This window comes from Hakea prostrata, chromosome 2, assembly GCF_041222555.1.
Source record: "Hakea prostrata isolate BN-2017 chromosome 2, UWA_Hpros_2, whole genome shotgun sequence".
Classification (NCBI taxonomy): domain Eukaryota; kingdom Viridiplantae; phylum Streptophyta; class Magnoliopsida; order Proteales; family Proteaceae; genus Hakea; species Hakea prostrata.
In genome coordinates this window covers 62,505,218-62,520,292 of record NC_142601.1, presented here as the reverse complement: position 1 = coordinate 62,520,292, position 15,075 = coordinate 62,505,218, and the positions used below count along the sequence as shown (strand labels likewise).

At 39.6% G+C, this 15,075-nt stretch overlaps 2 protein-coding genes across 3 annotated transcripts; both read right to left on the bottom strand.

Moving 5' to 3' along the window:
* Positions 1-244: 244 nt before the first annotated feature.
* Positions 245-5,717, bottom strand: LOC149025520 (putative beta-1,3-galactosyltransferase 13). Its single transcript, XM_089145728.1, has 7 exons — positions 4,968-5,717; positions 4,474-4,626; positions 4,293-4,375; positions 4,094-4,193; positions 3,842-3,955; positions 3,111-3,253; positions 245-1,296 (listed from the first exon to the last, which is right to left on the bottom strand). Exons 1-7 carry the CDS (start codon positions 5,330-5,332, stop codon positions 1,208-1,210), a joined length of 1,047 nt encoding a protein of 348 aa, XP_089001854.1. The 5' UTR covers positions 5,333-5,717; the 3' UTR covers positions 245-1,207.
* Positions 5,718-7,802: 2,085 nt separating this feature from the next.
* LOC149025519 (ATP binding/leucine-tRNA ligases/aminoacyl-tRNA ligase) lies at positions 7,803-13,359 on the bottom strand. 2 transcript variants are annotated; one of them, XM_089145732.1, is made up of 3 exons: positions 13,187-13,359; positions 8,778-12,067; positions 7,803-8,410 (listed from the first exon to the last, which is right to left on the bottom strand). In XM_089145732.1, exon 2 carries the CDS (start codon positions 12,055-12,057, stop codon positions 8,779-8,781), a length of 3,279 nt encoding a protein of 1,092 aa, XP_089001858.1. In that variant the 5' UTR covers positions 12,058-12,067; positions 13,187-13,359; the 3' UTR covers positions 7,803-8,410; position 8,778. The 2 variants fall into 2 exon arrangements, with proteins under 2 accessions (XP_089001858.1, XP_089001859.1); XM_089145733.1 differs by having other exon boundaries at positions 8,783-12,067.
* Between the last annotated feature and the right edge of the window lie 1,716 nt (positions 13,360-15,075).

The following is a 15,075-nucleotide window of genomic DNA, read 5'->3' as shown; positions in this document are numbered from 1 at the left end:
TTGCCCCAGTCTTTGGATGGATGACACATGGCTTGTGTAGACATCAAGCAGCAATCGTATTATTCATCTAGAGGCCTGCATGGATAAGCAGACACTATCCTTGGACAGAGAGGATTTGGATTCTCAATTCTCAAGAACAAGGACCTTAAATGGGGATATCGACTGAGTAGTTTTACTTGATTGGGTCTTGTCTAAGCTATCTTACTCTTCCAGTTGTTGATCTAATTTCAAGATTTCACTTTATTGATGTTTACACAAGCAAACCCACAAAGAATGAGTTTCTGGAAGTAATGGATGCCCAGGGGGAATAAGAGATTCGAAGTCCTCAGAAGTTGAGAACCAATTTCCCAGCCCGAGATAGTAAAGCAATAACTCCCCCCTCTGATTGAAGTAAAAACATTTTGGGCCAGTGGAACAGAACTACAATATGATTTTTGAGCTCTACATTTGGTACGAATCTACTGGGTAGTGTGATTCATCTGTCAGTCTTGGCCTTTGGAATGGATTCATTCAGCCGCTGTGACTGGCAACCAAACACCATAACCAAAATAAAGGACTCAGTAAGTCTAGCTCCATTGTTCAATTCAACAAGTTTTATTTGTTCTCCAGGGAAAGAAACCATGTAGGCAGATATTGACAGCATTGACGAAGTTCCATCACTTACACAGATGTGTCACCCACCCCCAACTGGATGATCAGTGGTTATCCTTCCAAGGTCGAAATGACAATCCACTCCTCTTTGGGGTTCCAAAAATTAATCTTAATCTTAAAAAGGAAAATATCAAGACAGACATCTTGCTATGAGAAAAGTAATGGAAAATGACGATGGGAAAGATGCTTCCTCAACCACACTCAAAATGAAAATTTCCATTACCCCCAAAAATGCTTTGGTGTTCAGCCATTAAATATCAGCCAAAAAATGAAAAGATTTCAATGGGGGGGGGGGGGGGGGAATAAAAGAAGGCAGTTTGAACCCAAGCAAACCAACTACAATCACTGCATCCTCATCCTCTTTATCCAATGGCATCTCCTCATCCTATTAGAAACACAGGTAAGATCTTTTACTCATCTGAAGCCATAGTTGGACTCTTTGAGCGCATCCCCTCAGAGTATAAGAATCAAAGGTAGGACCAACTCATCAGAAGCCAAAGTTGGATTCTTTGACCGCATCTCCTCATTCTATAAGATACAAAGATTGGTGGACATTTTACTCGTCTTCAGATTCCAAAGTAGGACTTTTTGAGCACATCTCCACCTCATGCAGTTCTAGTAATTTCTTTTCTGGTTCACACAGCCCTAATTGAAGAAAGCAACATTGGTCCCATCAAACGATAATTTACACAGTAAAAAAAAGGGGGAGGGAGAATTCACTAATGTTGATGCAGAAATCCAAATCGAATAAAACCCTTAGTAAGGCTGCATTTGAACACCAACAAGAACTCAAATTAATTTTGGAACCTAAATTACTTGAATGAATAAGATGATGAATTAAGATAGATACATCTAGTACTAGCAGCTCCATTTTTGCAGATGAATCAGTATGATTCCAGTTATAGTGAAGATCAGAACACTCAAAAGCCCCAAAAAATTAACAGAATTGGTTCCATCCCAACAGACAACCAGTGGTAACGGGCCAAGGAACAATGTTTTGCATTCTTCCTTCACAGAACGCCGAAAAAAGCCAAAAAGCTTTTGGTAAAATGGGTCGTTCTATTGCTTCTCGGAAATGAAACGGTTCAATTTTTGTGTATGAGAAGACTTTTTGCTAAACAACTTTGACTTGTTTCGTCATTCTCAAAAACAAAACGCACGTTCCAAATATCATTCACACAAAGACTTCTAACTCCTTCCTACCTTCACATAAAAAATCCTTCCGCGAAACCCTATTAAATAATATCCTCTTTTTTCATGCTTTCTGTTCGCTCTTATCTCTTTGATTACTGCCATTGCTCCTTTTGAGTTGATTGGATAGGTGCAGGCATGGGTATTGGAAAGTTTCAATAGTTTGGTGACTGTTTTGCTAGATCTAGTGTTCCTTTGCCTAATTCTCTAAAGATGTATTGTTTAAAAAAATTCAATCTCAAGTCTCAAAGTGTTGAGGAAGTGAGCGAAGTTTACAATAAAAGAGGAATAATAGCTTTTGCCTAAGGCTTCATGAGAGCCTGAAAATTGGGGTTTCGTTCATGACTGATTTTTCATCTCTTCCCTCAAACAAAGGCTATGATATCATCTCCTGAGCTTTATCTTTTGTCAGTACGGCTTGAAGCTTTGACAAAATAATGAAACCAGAGCATTTGAATTAAATTTCTTTTCAGCTGAAGTTCCAAAAGATTGTACTAAATCTCGTTTGAACTATTGTTTTACTGCAAACAATAAACTGATTTGAATCTTCTATTCATTAATTCTGCCATTTGTTGTTTGATTATTTGTTTCTCTAATTTAAGTGGTTCTAATCTGGTACTTGAATTGCTATTCTTTAGTATTCTATTCTACTTGTAGTTCATCCTATTGATTATGTGATTTCCTAATCTGCATTTGCCCTTGAAGTGGTGAAGAATTTGGGTTTAAGAAGAAAAAATATGATACTTTAATTACTTTACATTGAATGTTACTAAACAATCTTTTGTTTTTTATATGTTAAAAATTTAAGTATAATTGTTTTTGGATTTATTTGATATATGTATCAATGAGATTTAAATTGTTCTTATAACAAAAGTCACCAAAAGCATATTTATTTGACAGTTACTCTCATAAGTTCTCAACATAGTTTGACCAAACGGTTAAAAATGTGTTCAAACCACCGTTCTTTGATGAGAACGCTAGAAAACTATTCTTGAAAAGAACGTCTTTCTCAAAAAAGACCGTTACCAAATGCATACTAAGGGACACTCTTTCTGCAGCTTGTTTTCTATAATTTGCACTGATGTTTACCCTATTGGTTCTAGGGACTCAAAGACACCAGCTTCTGAAGGCCTGGAAACCCAATTAGCCCACAAATAAATAAACCCCAAAATTTACATTGGCACTCAAGTGAAAACAAGTCAAGTTATAAACTAATTCCATGATGCTTGAAGACAAAACTAAGAGACACCATAGCAAAAGAGACCAACCTGAGCACTTAGGTATGTCCCAAACAGCAATGGATGATGGTGTGCACTGCGGTTCACAAAGTAGTTTACTATTCTCGTGGTTGACATTCATAGCAAGCATCCATGAACCAATCGTGACGTCTTCATTGCTAAACATTCGGAAGCTGTAGTTCCAAACATGTGTAATTTTGTTATGTAGAAGAATAAGATGCCAAAAGACGCTATGATTGATGGTAGGAAGATGAACAAAATCACTGTAATCAAACTCCAATTACTTGAAGTGTCTATGAAGTCAGTTTCGGTAGCCTATTTTTCATGTCTCTTAAGAGGAGCTGTCAAATGCAAAAGCGAATCATTGATGTAAACTTTTCATGGCTTTAACCAACCCCCCCCCCCCTTCTTTTCACCTCATATCTTAGTGGGTACTTAGTGAACCCCCACAAGCCTGCAAGCAGGGCCCCCCCCCCCCCCCCCCCCCCCCCCCCTCCCCGCCGACCCCCCCCGGGGGGGGTTTTTCTGCTTTTTTTTGCCAGCCCCACCACTTCATTTCAGCTCATATCTTAGTGGGTAACATTTAGTGAATCCCTTGCCATCAAGACTGTCAATGCAAGGGACCAATCTAAAGCACACTTTCCCGCTAGTCATAGAAGATCACCAGAGTGAGAAGTTTCAGTAACTACCTCTTTGATGGAAGTACATCCAGCTTCTAGAAGGCTTAAAAGAAAAAGGATTAAAGTTGGAGTGCAACTTGCCTGTCATTTTTCAAAGCAACCAGGCTTGCGACCACCTCTGCAGAAAGAGCATATATAGGCCCATAAGCATGAAGAAAATATTCATTCCCTAGCAAAGAAGACAGAGGCTCATACCTGCACCAATAAATGATCTAATATCCTATTAATTCAGAAGCTTCAAGCATAACAAGCATCTACCTTTGCATAGCTAACAAAAGGTTTAGAATTACAGAGATCATACTGAAAATATTATAAGGGCTTTGTAGGACTAACCATTTGAGTTTCGGGTCAGTGAAAACTGGACCTTTCTTCATGCAGCCAAGGTAAGTTTGAGGGTGGGGGCGTTCCTTTGCCAAGAGTAATGAAAGGCGATCTGTAAAAATGGGGGGAAAAAGCTGTAAATAAGTTTAGGAGGAATTCCACTGCCGAAGGATGTTATAACAGTGAAGAGTAAGCTCCCTAAAACAGTCACCTGGTCTCAAATATATGTCATCATCAACTTTAACATAGAACTCAGAATCAAAAAGTTCATAAGCAGCTTTGAAGAAAGCTAGCCTGAAAGACAGCGGGTTGAAAGTTCAGACAGAGCTGCCAAAAAAAACACTCTTAAGAACAAAAGAAAGAATTAGACTCAAATTCTATCTTTCACCAACGTTTTATATGGAAGTCTGCTGTACTCCTCCTTAATATCCAGCAGCAAAAAGTCATCATATTCTGCCACCTCCTTTTTAAGCTCTAACATCTTTGACCGATCACTGCTTCTCCCAATCACAAATCTGAAAGCCAAACCAGTGGCTTCTTCCAAACTGCAAGCCATTCGATCAATCCAAAAGAGTGAAGATTGACACAGCAATTTCATTAACTACTAATCCAGATGTAGTAGATATTCTTATCAATAACAGAATTTCCAATTTCAGCATTTGTCTCATAAAACTATAAATCACATATTCCACCGTCACAAGAGAACTAACACACGGTCGATCCAGATTCTGGATCAGCAATGCGAAGTCCAAAAAACCAATATTCAGTATTATCACACTCCTCCTTACTTGATCATCAAAGTTCTAGTTTTGCCAATTCAAAAAAATAGAGAAATAGAATTGACTGAAACAGAAAAATAAGAAGCGTAAAGCAAAATGCTAACTACCGTTGAAGGCCTTGGGGATCAGAAGGCATCCAAGTCTTCCTCAACGACCTACGCCTTCCAACAGATCCAAAACCTGTCTGAATACCAACAAACCCCATCACCTTATGCCTCTTCAGATCTCCATCAGAACCAGCACCATTCCCAACCCCAACACCACCGTTGCTGCTACTTCTCTCCCAGACAACCGAAACAGATCTAGGTTCCGCATGACTACATTTATACCCGGAGCTAGGTCTCAGAACGGAGACCAATCCGAAAAAAAATCCAGTAATCCCAATAAGAAGGCAACATATTACAAGAGATGATTTCTGGCCGTAAGAAAGCCATGTTTGGCGAGGGTAGAAGAACTTAGGAGACGAAGGCATGTCTAATAACTGTTCAACTCCATAGAAATGATTGTACGTTGTCGTTTCCAGGTTAAGAAAACAACACTTGCAGATGATACATAGCGTTGCAGGGCATTCATGCGCAGTCAAATTGAACGAAAGATGCTAGATTTGATCTTACTTTCTAATTTCAGATCCCTTCGCTTCTAGCCAGAGAACCAAAAAGAAATATCTTCAAGGGATCGGAAACTTCGAGGAGACGAAGAGATCTTGAGAAGCAAATGACTACGTCTTACTTGACCAAAGACGTAAATCAAACTCAAAAGAGAGACAGCACAGACATCTCTCCATTTCTACACTTCTATGGCGGTTATACCGTCCAGTTAAGGATAGCGATGGGTCGGATTTCTTGTGTCGGTATCCAGACCCGGAGCCCAACTCAATCAACTCGGAGTCCTTTCCCCGAGAGCGAAATTTAGACGCTGTATCCGATTACAATGTCACGAAATTTAAACCTGAAAAGTCTTATCTCAAGAAAAAGAAAAAGAAAAAAAGTATATGTATACATATAATATCTTTACCATGTAAGTCCAGGTTTATTCGGGCCAGCTTGCGCGCACCACGATTTATATTAATGCTGCCGAGTGGACTGAAGACCACCTCTAGGGAAGTTGGATAATTAACCGCTTTAACATACCACCTTTCTTTTTATAATGTTATTATTCTTTTATTTATTATTACATCAATGCATGAAATGGTCGGCTCTTTGCATTTCTTTTATTCATTATTTAACTACTTTTATGCATTTAGTTTTGATTATTTTTTTAAATTCTTTTAATTTTTTTCTTTAAATTATTTTATGCATATATTTTTCTACATTTTTTGTTCATGTTTTGTTTATTTCTTTTTAGGTTTGGTATATTGATGGTGGTTTTGCTGCCTGTTTATTCATTGTTTTTGTTTATATGCTTTTGAAAAATATACTTTTGTTTTGTTTTTTTTTTTATTTTCTTCTTAATAGTTTGGCTATGGTATGGAGGAGTAAAATAGATCGTTATAATATGATTCTTAGAGGTGAAGCAGAAAATGAGTGTAAGTCTTTTTTCGTTCTAGGAAAAGTATTGTAAATTATCCCCAATGTTTTGGAACTTTATCTGAAAATTAGTACATCCCAACAGAGTTGATTCCATCCCAACAGACAATCAGTGGTAAGGGACAAGTTTTTGGTAAAAAAAACCTAGGCAAAAAAGACCTAAGATTCCTAGGAAGGCCCTACGAATCTTAAGGCACAAAAGACCTAAGATATTACTTAGGCAGAAAAAGACCTACACTCAATAGGCAATAAAGACCTAACATTCCTTAGGCACGAATACTTCAAAAGACATACCAAGTTATCATGCCTGGGAGGTAGGGGTTATGGCGACGTTGTTGACGACACCTATTTAGTCCATGCCTGAACAAACCTTACTATCCGGCTTGGAATGATACAAGTGCATGACAAGAACGAGCACATATATACCGAACAAGGGTATTCCCATGACCAAGTAAACTTTATAAAGGAGGAAAATATGCCAAGAATGGTATCATACCGAACAAGTATCCTTGGTACAAAAAGAGGAAAATACCATTGACAATTGTTCAATTTATCATAGGTCTTCCGAAAAACGCTAAAAAGTTTTTGGTAAAATGGGTCGTTCAGAAACCAAACGGTTCAATTTTTGTGTATGAGAAGACTCTTTGCTAAACAACTTTGACTCGTTTTGTCGTTCTAAAAAACAAGACGCATGTTTCAAAATTAGAAACGAAGAGAAATACTCTACACAAATATCATTCACACAAAGACTTCTAACTCCTTCCTACCTTCACATAAAAAATCCTTCCGCAAAACCCTATTAAATAATATCCCCTCTTTTCATGCTTTCTGCTCGCTCTTATCTCTTTGATTACCGCCATTGCTCCTTTTGAGTTGATTGAATAGGTGCAGTCATGGGTATTGGAAAGTTTCAATAGTTTGGTGAGTGTTTTGCTAGATCTATTGTTCCTCTGCCTAATTCTCTAAAGATGTATTGTTTAAAAAAATTTCTATCTCAAGTCTCAAAGTGTTGAGGAAGTGAGCGAAGTTTACAATAAAAGAGGAATAATAGCTTTCGCCTAAGGCTTCATGAGATCCTGAAAATTGGGGTTTCGTTCATGACTGATTTTTCATCTCTTCTCTCAAACGAAGGCTATGATATCATTTTATTTGTGAAAGCCATCCAAATGAAGTTTGTCTGTTGGGGATCTCAAAATTTCCGGAATCAATGATGTAAGAGAGAAATCTCATGAGTCCCTAATTTAAAGGGATTCAATGTCACATAAATCAGTCTTCGTTGGCATTGAAAATCCGAATTTCCTTTGCCCAGTTTGAGGAATTGAAAAGAAAAAACAAAAAATAAAGGGTAACAATTAAAGGCAAGAAGATAGATGTCACATTAACAGAATAAAAATACCCGCAAAGGAGCTGAGCAAATTTCCACCAACTTTAAAGCTTCAAAGCTATTTTCATTACCAATACCAAATTTCCCAAAAGAAATTCAAATTTGGAGTGCCTGCTGCTTCCAAAATAATAATTGACCAGTTTTGCATTAATAGTCTATGTTCCTCAATAGATCTCCTAGTTTTTGGTATCCTTATGGAGTTCAAAAGCAGCTTACTATATGTGACTCTTTAAGATCAGAAATACAGATCGAGTGGCTCATACTGAAAAAGGGTTTCCTTGGGTTAATGATAGCTTCAAGCTTGGCATGTGTAGTGCAGATCTTAATGCTACAGATGTACAGACCATCCTCTATTGGTATCCGATACTGAAGATACATAAGATGGATCTTTATTTGTTTCAAGAACAAAGCAAAATTGACTAGACAAATACCAAGGTATGAGCTGTTTAACAACACAACAAAAAAAAACCAGTAAGGAACATACTAACTGTAATGTTTAAATAGAAACATTCTCTTCCAACCACTTCAATGGTCATATAAGGGTTAAAATTCTTCAATAGATGCTCTCCATTGGTGGGATATTTTGTACATAACAGTATTGCAGGATTTGCTCTTGCACTGAGTACACCTTGTCCATTACCTGCAACCCATATTCGCAAAGTCAACACAAAATTGGAGGTCCCTAACATAATTGACAGTTCATAAGTGACAAGACCCAAGCACCATCAAAACTCAAAAGGCACTATTCTTAATGATAAGCAAATATCTCAAACAAACCAATCGTGCAAATAAATATCCTGAACAGAAATGTTCTTCCAACAAGCATGCATCAGTTAACAAAGAAAGGGGGAGAAAAAACAACTCAAAAATAAAATAACTCCGAGAGAATTCCACCTTTAGGAAGGACAAAAATAAAACAGAAAAAGACTACCAGTGACTAGTTCCAACCTTACCAAATAAACACCCTCCGGGGGGAAAAAACCAAGAGGGAAAAAAAATGTCCTCACCTCACCTGCTCATGAAGATTGCAGTTGGATGTCCCGGGGATGGTGGATTCTGATTAAGCAAAGAAACATGAGCACCAGCTCTACTAACACCATTAGGGTCTGATGCAGAGAAAACTTCAACTTCATCAAGGCCCAGTTGCCTCTTGATCAAGTCAATGTTCTCCTGAAGGACTTCAATTTCACCAAATGGTAGTTTCAGATCCAAGGCCTGAACCCCTACCGAGGCCACTTCATCCTTCTTGAACCTAAGGAAAGGCATGCAAAGCTTCTGAATCTGTTTAAAATCAGATGCCTGTCCAACCGAGGAGTTCCGTAATGCACCCACTATCTCTTGGTCAGGCGCAAAAGTACAGCGCTCAGTGTCATACATCCTCTGCAGAATTCTCAAACATTCCTCTTTCCAACCTTCGTACTGCTCATTCACATATATCAAGCCTATTGTAGGCTTGCTTTCTTCAGTGGGAACTGTAGCAGGAGCTCCCTTTTTGTTGGGTTTCTTTGAACCAGATATTTGCTTCTGGAGCAGCTTTCTCATAGAAACAATCGAATGCTGCAGATATTTATTGGCTCTCTTCAGGGTAAGATCTGGCAAATCTGCTGTGGGCCATCCTGCTTTTACAACAAACCCGTCCCTCTTCAACAGAAATCTCCAAACATATTCTGCATAATGCGGACAGATAGGAGCAATGAGGCGTGTCTGGACATCCATGAATCGCCACAACAGATCACGGTTCATTCCCACGGTACCACATGAGAGTCTGTACTCATCCCTAGCAGTCTGAAGATCATAAAATCCTGTTTTAAGAGCTTCTCTAAACATGTAGTCACCATAATGTTGCCCAGTCATCTGGACAGCTATCTTGATCTCATTTTCAAACACACGATCAGCAAAAGTAGAAGGAGGACCTGTTCTCAGTGAAGACTCAGCAGCCAACACTTCCTCCATCCACGAGATCTCTTTTGTCAGCCGCAAAATTGCAGCGTTAGCTGTCTCAAAGACAAAGTTAGCATCATCCATTCCGTCCCCAGCATCAGCCAGTGAGAACCGTGTGGCATCAGCTGAAAAATCCTCAATAGACTGGCGAAGTGTCTTAAAATTCCCAGTGGACTTGGACATCTTTTCAGAGTTGAGCATGATATGCCCATTGCATCTGAAACCTCGAGGCCAGCGGTGTTTGGCTAGAATTGCTGTGTGATTATAGATGGAGAATGTAAGGTGATTCTGTATAAGATCCTTCCCAGATACTCGCAGATCAAATGGATACCAGTATTCAAACTCCTGCTTCATTTTGGTGAGAAGAGAATAAGGGATATCTGATGATTCTGGGAATGGCCCATCACAGAACAAAAAATCCCAAATCTGATTTGTCATCTGCTCAGGCTTTATGGGCTTTACAACTGAAGTAGTACATCCAAACATATCCCCATTCTGTAATATGTGTGCAATGGTGTAATATGCCATGTAAATTGTTGAATCAGATAAGGACTCAACGAGAAACTGTTCATCCCAGGGAATACGAGTTCCAAGCCCAAAAGACCGGGAACATGCCCACTTATTCAACCAGCTCAATGTGTGCACAAAACCATTCCGTGTCTCATCAGAGAACAGATTCATGTTCGTCAAGCACTCATCGGCCAGTTTCTTCCATTCAGGTTCCCCATATGTAATGTACCACTGATCTGTCAAAGCCACAACACACTCATCGCCAGATCTTGACACAACTTTTTTCTCAGGTTCACTGTAATCGACTGCCTGGCCAAGCTCTAAGAGTTTGTTTCTAATCAATGGCTTTGCTTCCTGCACTTTCATACCTTTGTATTCTTCAACCAGCATTGTTCCATCAGTAAATCCTTTCAAATAAGTTAACCTCTTGGCTTCAGCAAGCTTGTCCTTCTCATTTTGGCTCTTTATCTTTAGATCTTTGCACACCTTCTCAGCAGATATATCCCCAAATTCTGGTATGTTGATTACAGGTATAATTGGCAAGATCCACTCATTTTTCACTCCAAACTTGGCCCTTAGGGCTTCTTTCGCTTTCAAATCATGCAAGGCCATGTAATCATCAGGAGAGTCACTGGGGACACTGGTCACTATCCCTGTACCCTTGTCTGTCAAGATTGTGAGCATGGGGAGAGCGTATATGATATTATTGGACGATAGAGGAGACTTTAGGGGCAAACCTATGAGATCATATCCAGTCAGCTCAACCAAGCAAGTTGGCTTTTGAGAAAACCTAGACTTCTCCTGATAAGCAAGGTTAAGGGCTGCCCTTGCAGTGATGATAAAAACATCAGTCTCATTGATTTCAAAAGCTCCATACCTCCCATCAGGTAAAACCCATGCATTTGTCTGCCCATACATTGTCTCAGGCCTCAGAGTTGCAGCAGCCAAGAAGACTCTCCTATCATTCAATGACTGCAACTTGGGGGGGTAAGGTTGGAGCACTTCCATTTTGATCAATGTGTAGTCTTGAGGCTGGACCCCTTCGCCTGATGCCCTGTCATGATCTGCACATGGTTGACCATCTAATGGTGAGTAGATTGTGTATCTCTTATCCTTAACTATCTTCCCCATCTTCCACAACTTCCTCATCTGCCACCTAACAAAAGAATCATAGTATAAGTTCATATCTGTTGTAATGAAAGAACGTCTCCAATCACAACCGAGTCCAAAAGCCTTAAGATCCTCCTTGGCCAAAGGAGGAAAGTATGTTAACCAATAATGTGGATCCTCAAACTTAGGAATTTCGTCATTAGAAATGCCGACACTCTCCATGATTTGCCACTGAAACATCTGTCCACCTGATTTTGAAGCTGCCTTGGACTTCTTGCTCTTGAATTTATCAGGTAAAGTCTGTCCGCCTTGATTTGCCTCCTCTGGTTCCATTTCAGAACTAATACTGAGATCTTCTATGGTAGGAAAAGTAGGTGGATTTCCATACAACTTCATCTCCAGTGCAAGTTTATCAGCTGATGCCTTGATGGGCATCCCAGTGCAGTGAAAAGCAAATGGCAAAAGCACATTGGCACCTCTTAATCTATGATAAGCTGCAGCAAATTCAAGCTTCGACAATGAGAATGCATGACCAAGATGGAGAAAACCATTCATATAAGGATATGGGAAGTTCCCAAAAAACTTTTCCCCAGGTTCAGGACGTCTTTCAGATGATTCAGCCTTGAAAACTTCATTTTCCTCCCACAGTTTCTGAATATCCTTCTCTATCTCCAGTAACTTATCTCTTCTGGCAAAGCTCTTCGCAGCCTCAGTACCAGATGCCATCTCACATAAACTAAATACCAAGGGAAATAAAAATAAGCACTTACGAAAATAACAGTTCCTGGTGGGCTAATATGCCACGTAATGGTAAACTACAAGTGAATGTCTAGAAATAACACAATAATAGAAAGGAAGTTCTTAAATATGAAACAATGAAATGATAAAATAAAAAAAAAACTAAATGAAGAAACACTAAAATGGTCAGATCAACAATAACATAAGATAATAAAACAAGAGTCCAGATAATGGAGGAAGATGGCAACTTCAATTTTAGATGCTCGTGCAACACCCATTATAAAAAAAAATCTAAAATCCACTGACCATCGCCACTAAACACAGAAACACAAGAATACCAGTTTGAACATCCAATCTGTTTTAAGAAAAACCAAGAGAAACCCACACCCAGGGTTAAAGCTTAAATCTGCCCACGGTGCCCCCCCCCCCCCCCCCCCCGCAGCTTTCAGAAAACAATGATTTTCCTCATGAAATTTAAGCTTAACAAGAGATGCTTAAGAGTAACGAGGAATCAAGGAATAAAAACAACAGACCTGTCAAGGAAAACTGTACAGTTTATTCAACATAATGAACTAAAATCCAATCCAAATTAACAGATATGGATTTCAAAACCAATTAACCAGCTGCAGTAGGCACAAAAATAAATCAAAAACCCAATATCCAAACACACAGGCTTCCAAAAACTCAACAAGTCGCCCCAACTAAGTACCACTCAGTCTTCAAGAAAAATCAGTCATGAAACGGATAGAAAGAAAGAAAAAAAATTAGTTAATCCTAACGAAAGATTTTTTTTTCCCGGTCCATATAAAATCTCATTCACCTGAATCTCCTCCCAGAAAATAATAACTAAGAGAAATACAATCCATTCAAATATTATGCACTAATGACGAAAAAATAACACAGAGAAGCATAAAAACTCCTAATTTTTGCTCCCGATCCTTCCACCGGGACAATATCAGCCTCAAACAAGAAACTCAGAAGAAAAAAACAGGTCAAAGCCCCGGCATTATCATAAAAAGTATAAGAAGATAAACAAAAGCGAAAAACAGTGTACCATAACCATTTCTCCGACCAGAATTCCACCACAAACTATCCAAAAAGATGAGATTGAAGTTACCTGCGATTAAATACTAGTCGTTGAAGAACATCCGGTGGAAATCTAGCGAGTAGCCGTGGCCTTAAGATTTCAGAAGCCAGTGAAGAATTAGGGTTTTTAGCATTCGGCTGCTTGGAAACCACGGGATGCGAAAATGGAATAAAGAAAAGGCAATCTGGCCATTTCTCTGGGCGTTTCGGAAGAAGCAAGTTGAAGATCGGAAGGCCATTACCCACACTTCACTGAACCGAACCGAACCGAACCGAGCCGACAATTCGAATGGCTGGTTTGATTTCGGTTTAAGGTTTTAACTTTACACCGTAAACCAAGAATGAGATGATTTTCTTTCCCTAAAGCAAAAATAAATAAATAAATTAATTAATTTTTGGGCAAAAGAAAAAGGTTTTATGAGTTTTTAATATATGGGTCCTTTTAATAGAGCATAAACTAATATTGGGTCCTCCTTACATAATAAATTACGTATATAAGTCTTAGGACAATTAACATCATCTCCAACCATTAAGTTTTTTCTAATTTCAAATATGAGTGGACCAAAATAGCGCAAAAGGTACTTTAAAGACCAAAATAGGCAGCCTTACATATCATATTTTCATTCTTATACCAAAGTTCTTAATACCCAACGAACTGATCATATCGAAAACAAATCACTTTCCAATGAAATATCTCCGGCCATCTTTACCCTTCAAAGTCTAAATTCCCTTGTCCTACCTGTCAAATGCGGTCTCATATGAACTTCATCTTGAGTTGATCAACTGCAACAATCTTTCCAATAATGGACCATATATAACTAATCCACGTGATAAAACCAGATCAAACCAATTGGGTGACAACCTAACAATATAATGCCTGAAGTCCATATTCTTCCTTCGTCCTTAAGATAGATATATATAATATAGAGAAGTAAGAGAACACCTACATGGTCACTACAAAAGTTCTCCACCAATTAAAAAGGGAAAAAAGTAAAATCCTATCCAGTATAACTAATTCAAACAAACAGCTTTTGTCCATAAAACAAGAGTTAAACCTAGTATAATCCCGAAAGTTGGCTTCAAAGTGAATGAGCATTAATCTCGTTGGATTAAGAGAACCCACACATAAAAATCTCAAGTTTCATGAAGAAGAGAACTAACAGAGAAGTGTCCCCTTAGGTAGCCGCGCTAGAACTTCTTCGCATTGAGATGCCCCTTAGAGCTCCCCCGTTGGAATCGGTGCCCCCCGAGCAGCGGTCCGGCCTGTTTGCCGGCCGCCCGCCCGCCCGGCCTGGTTCTTGGGGTTCTCGCGTTGGTGCTCGGGTTCTCGCCTTTCTCCTGTGGGGTGGGTTTTTCGGGTTCCTGGCGCGTTCCTTGCTCCGGTCGTGTTGGGGGGTGGGTGTGGTCGGCTCCTTCTTTGTCGCGTGTGCCGTTTGTTGACTCTCCCCCTTCTCGTGTTCTGTGTTTCGTCTCTCTTCTTGCTTGGTCGGGTCTTCGTGCTGGTTGGATTGTTTTTTTTCCCAGTGTGGCCTTCTCCGTGCCCCCCAGAGGGTCTCTCCCATGGGCCCTCGGGCCTTCTTCGGATGGGTGAGCCTCCCCTGGGAGGTGTCTCTCCCGTGGGTCCTCGGGCCTTCTTTAGGAGATCGACACCCGGGGTGCCTCGCCGGTGGGCCTCGGGCCCTTTGAGGGAGAGTGCCCGCGGGGGTGTTCTCTCCCGGGGGCTCGGGCCGTTCCCCCCGGCAAACTATATGTATTAATAGGGGATAAACCTCACCAGTATTTCAAATTTCTCAATGACTATGAACCCCCTTTACTAGAAGGTGAGCATTTGCATTTGCATTGATGGAGTGAATAATATAGCTGAAAGAAAGAAAGTTGAACCTATTTAACATCGAGATATAGTATCATCATCTTTCACCC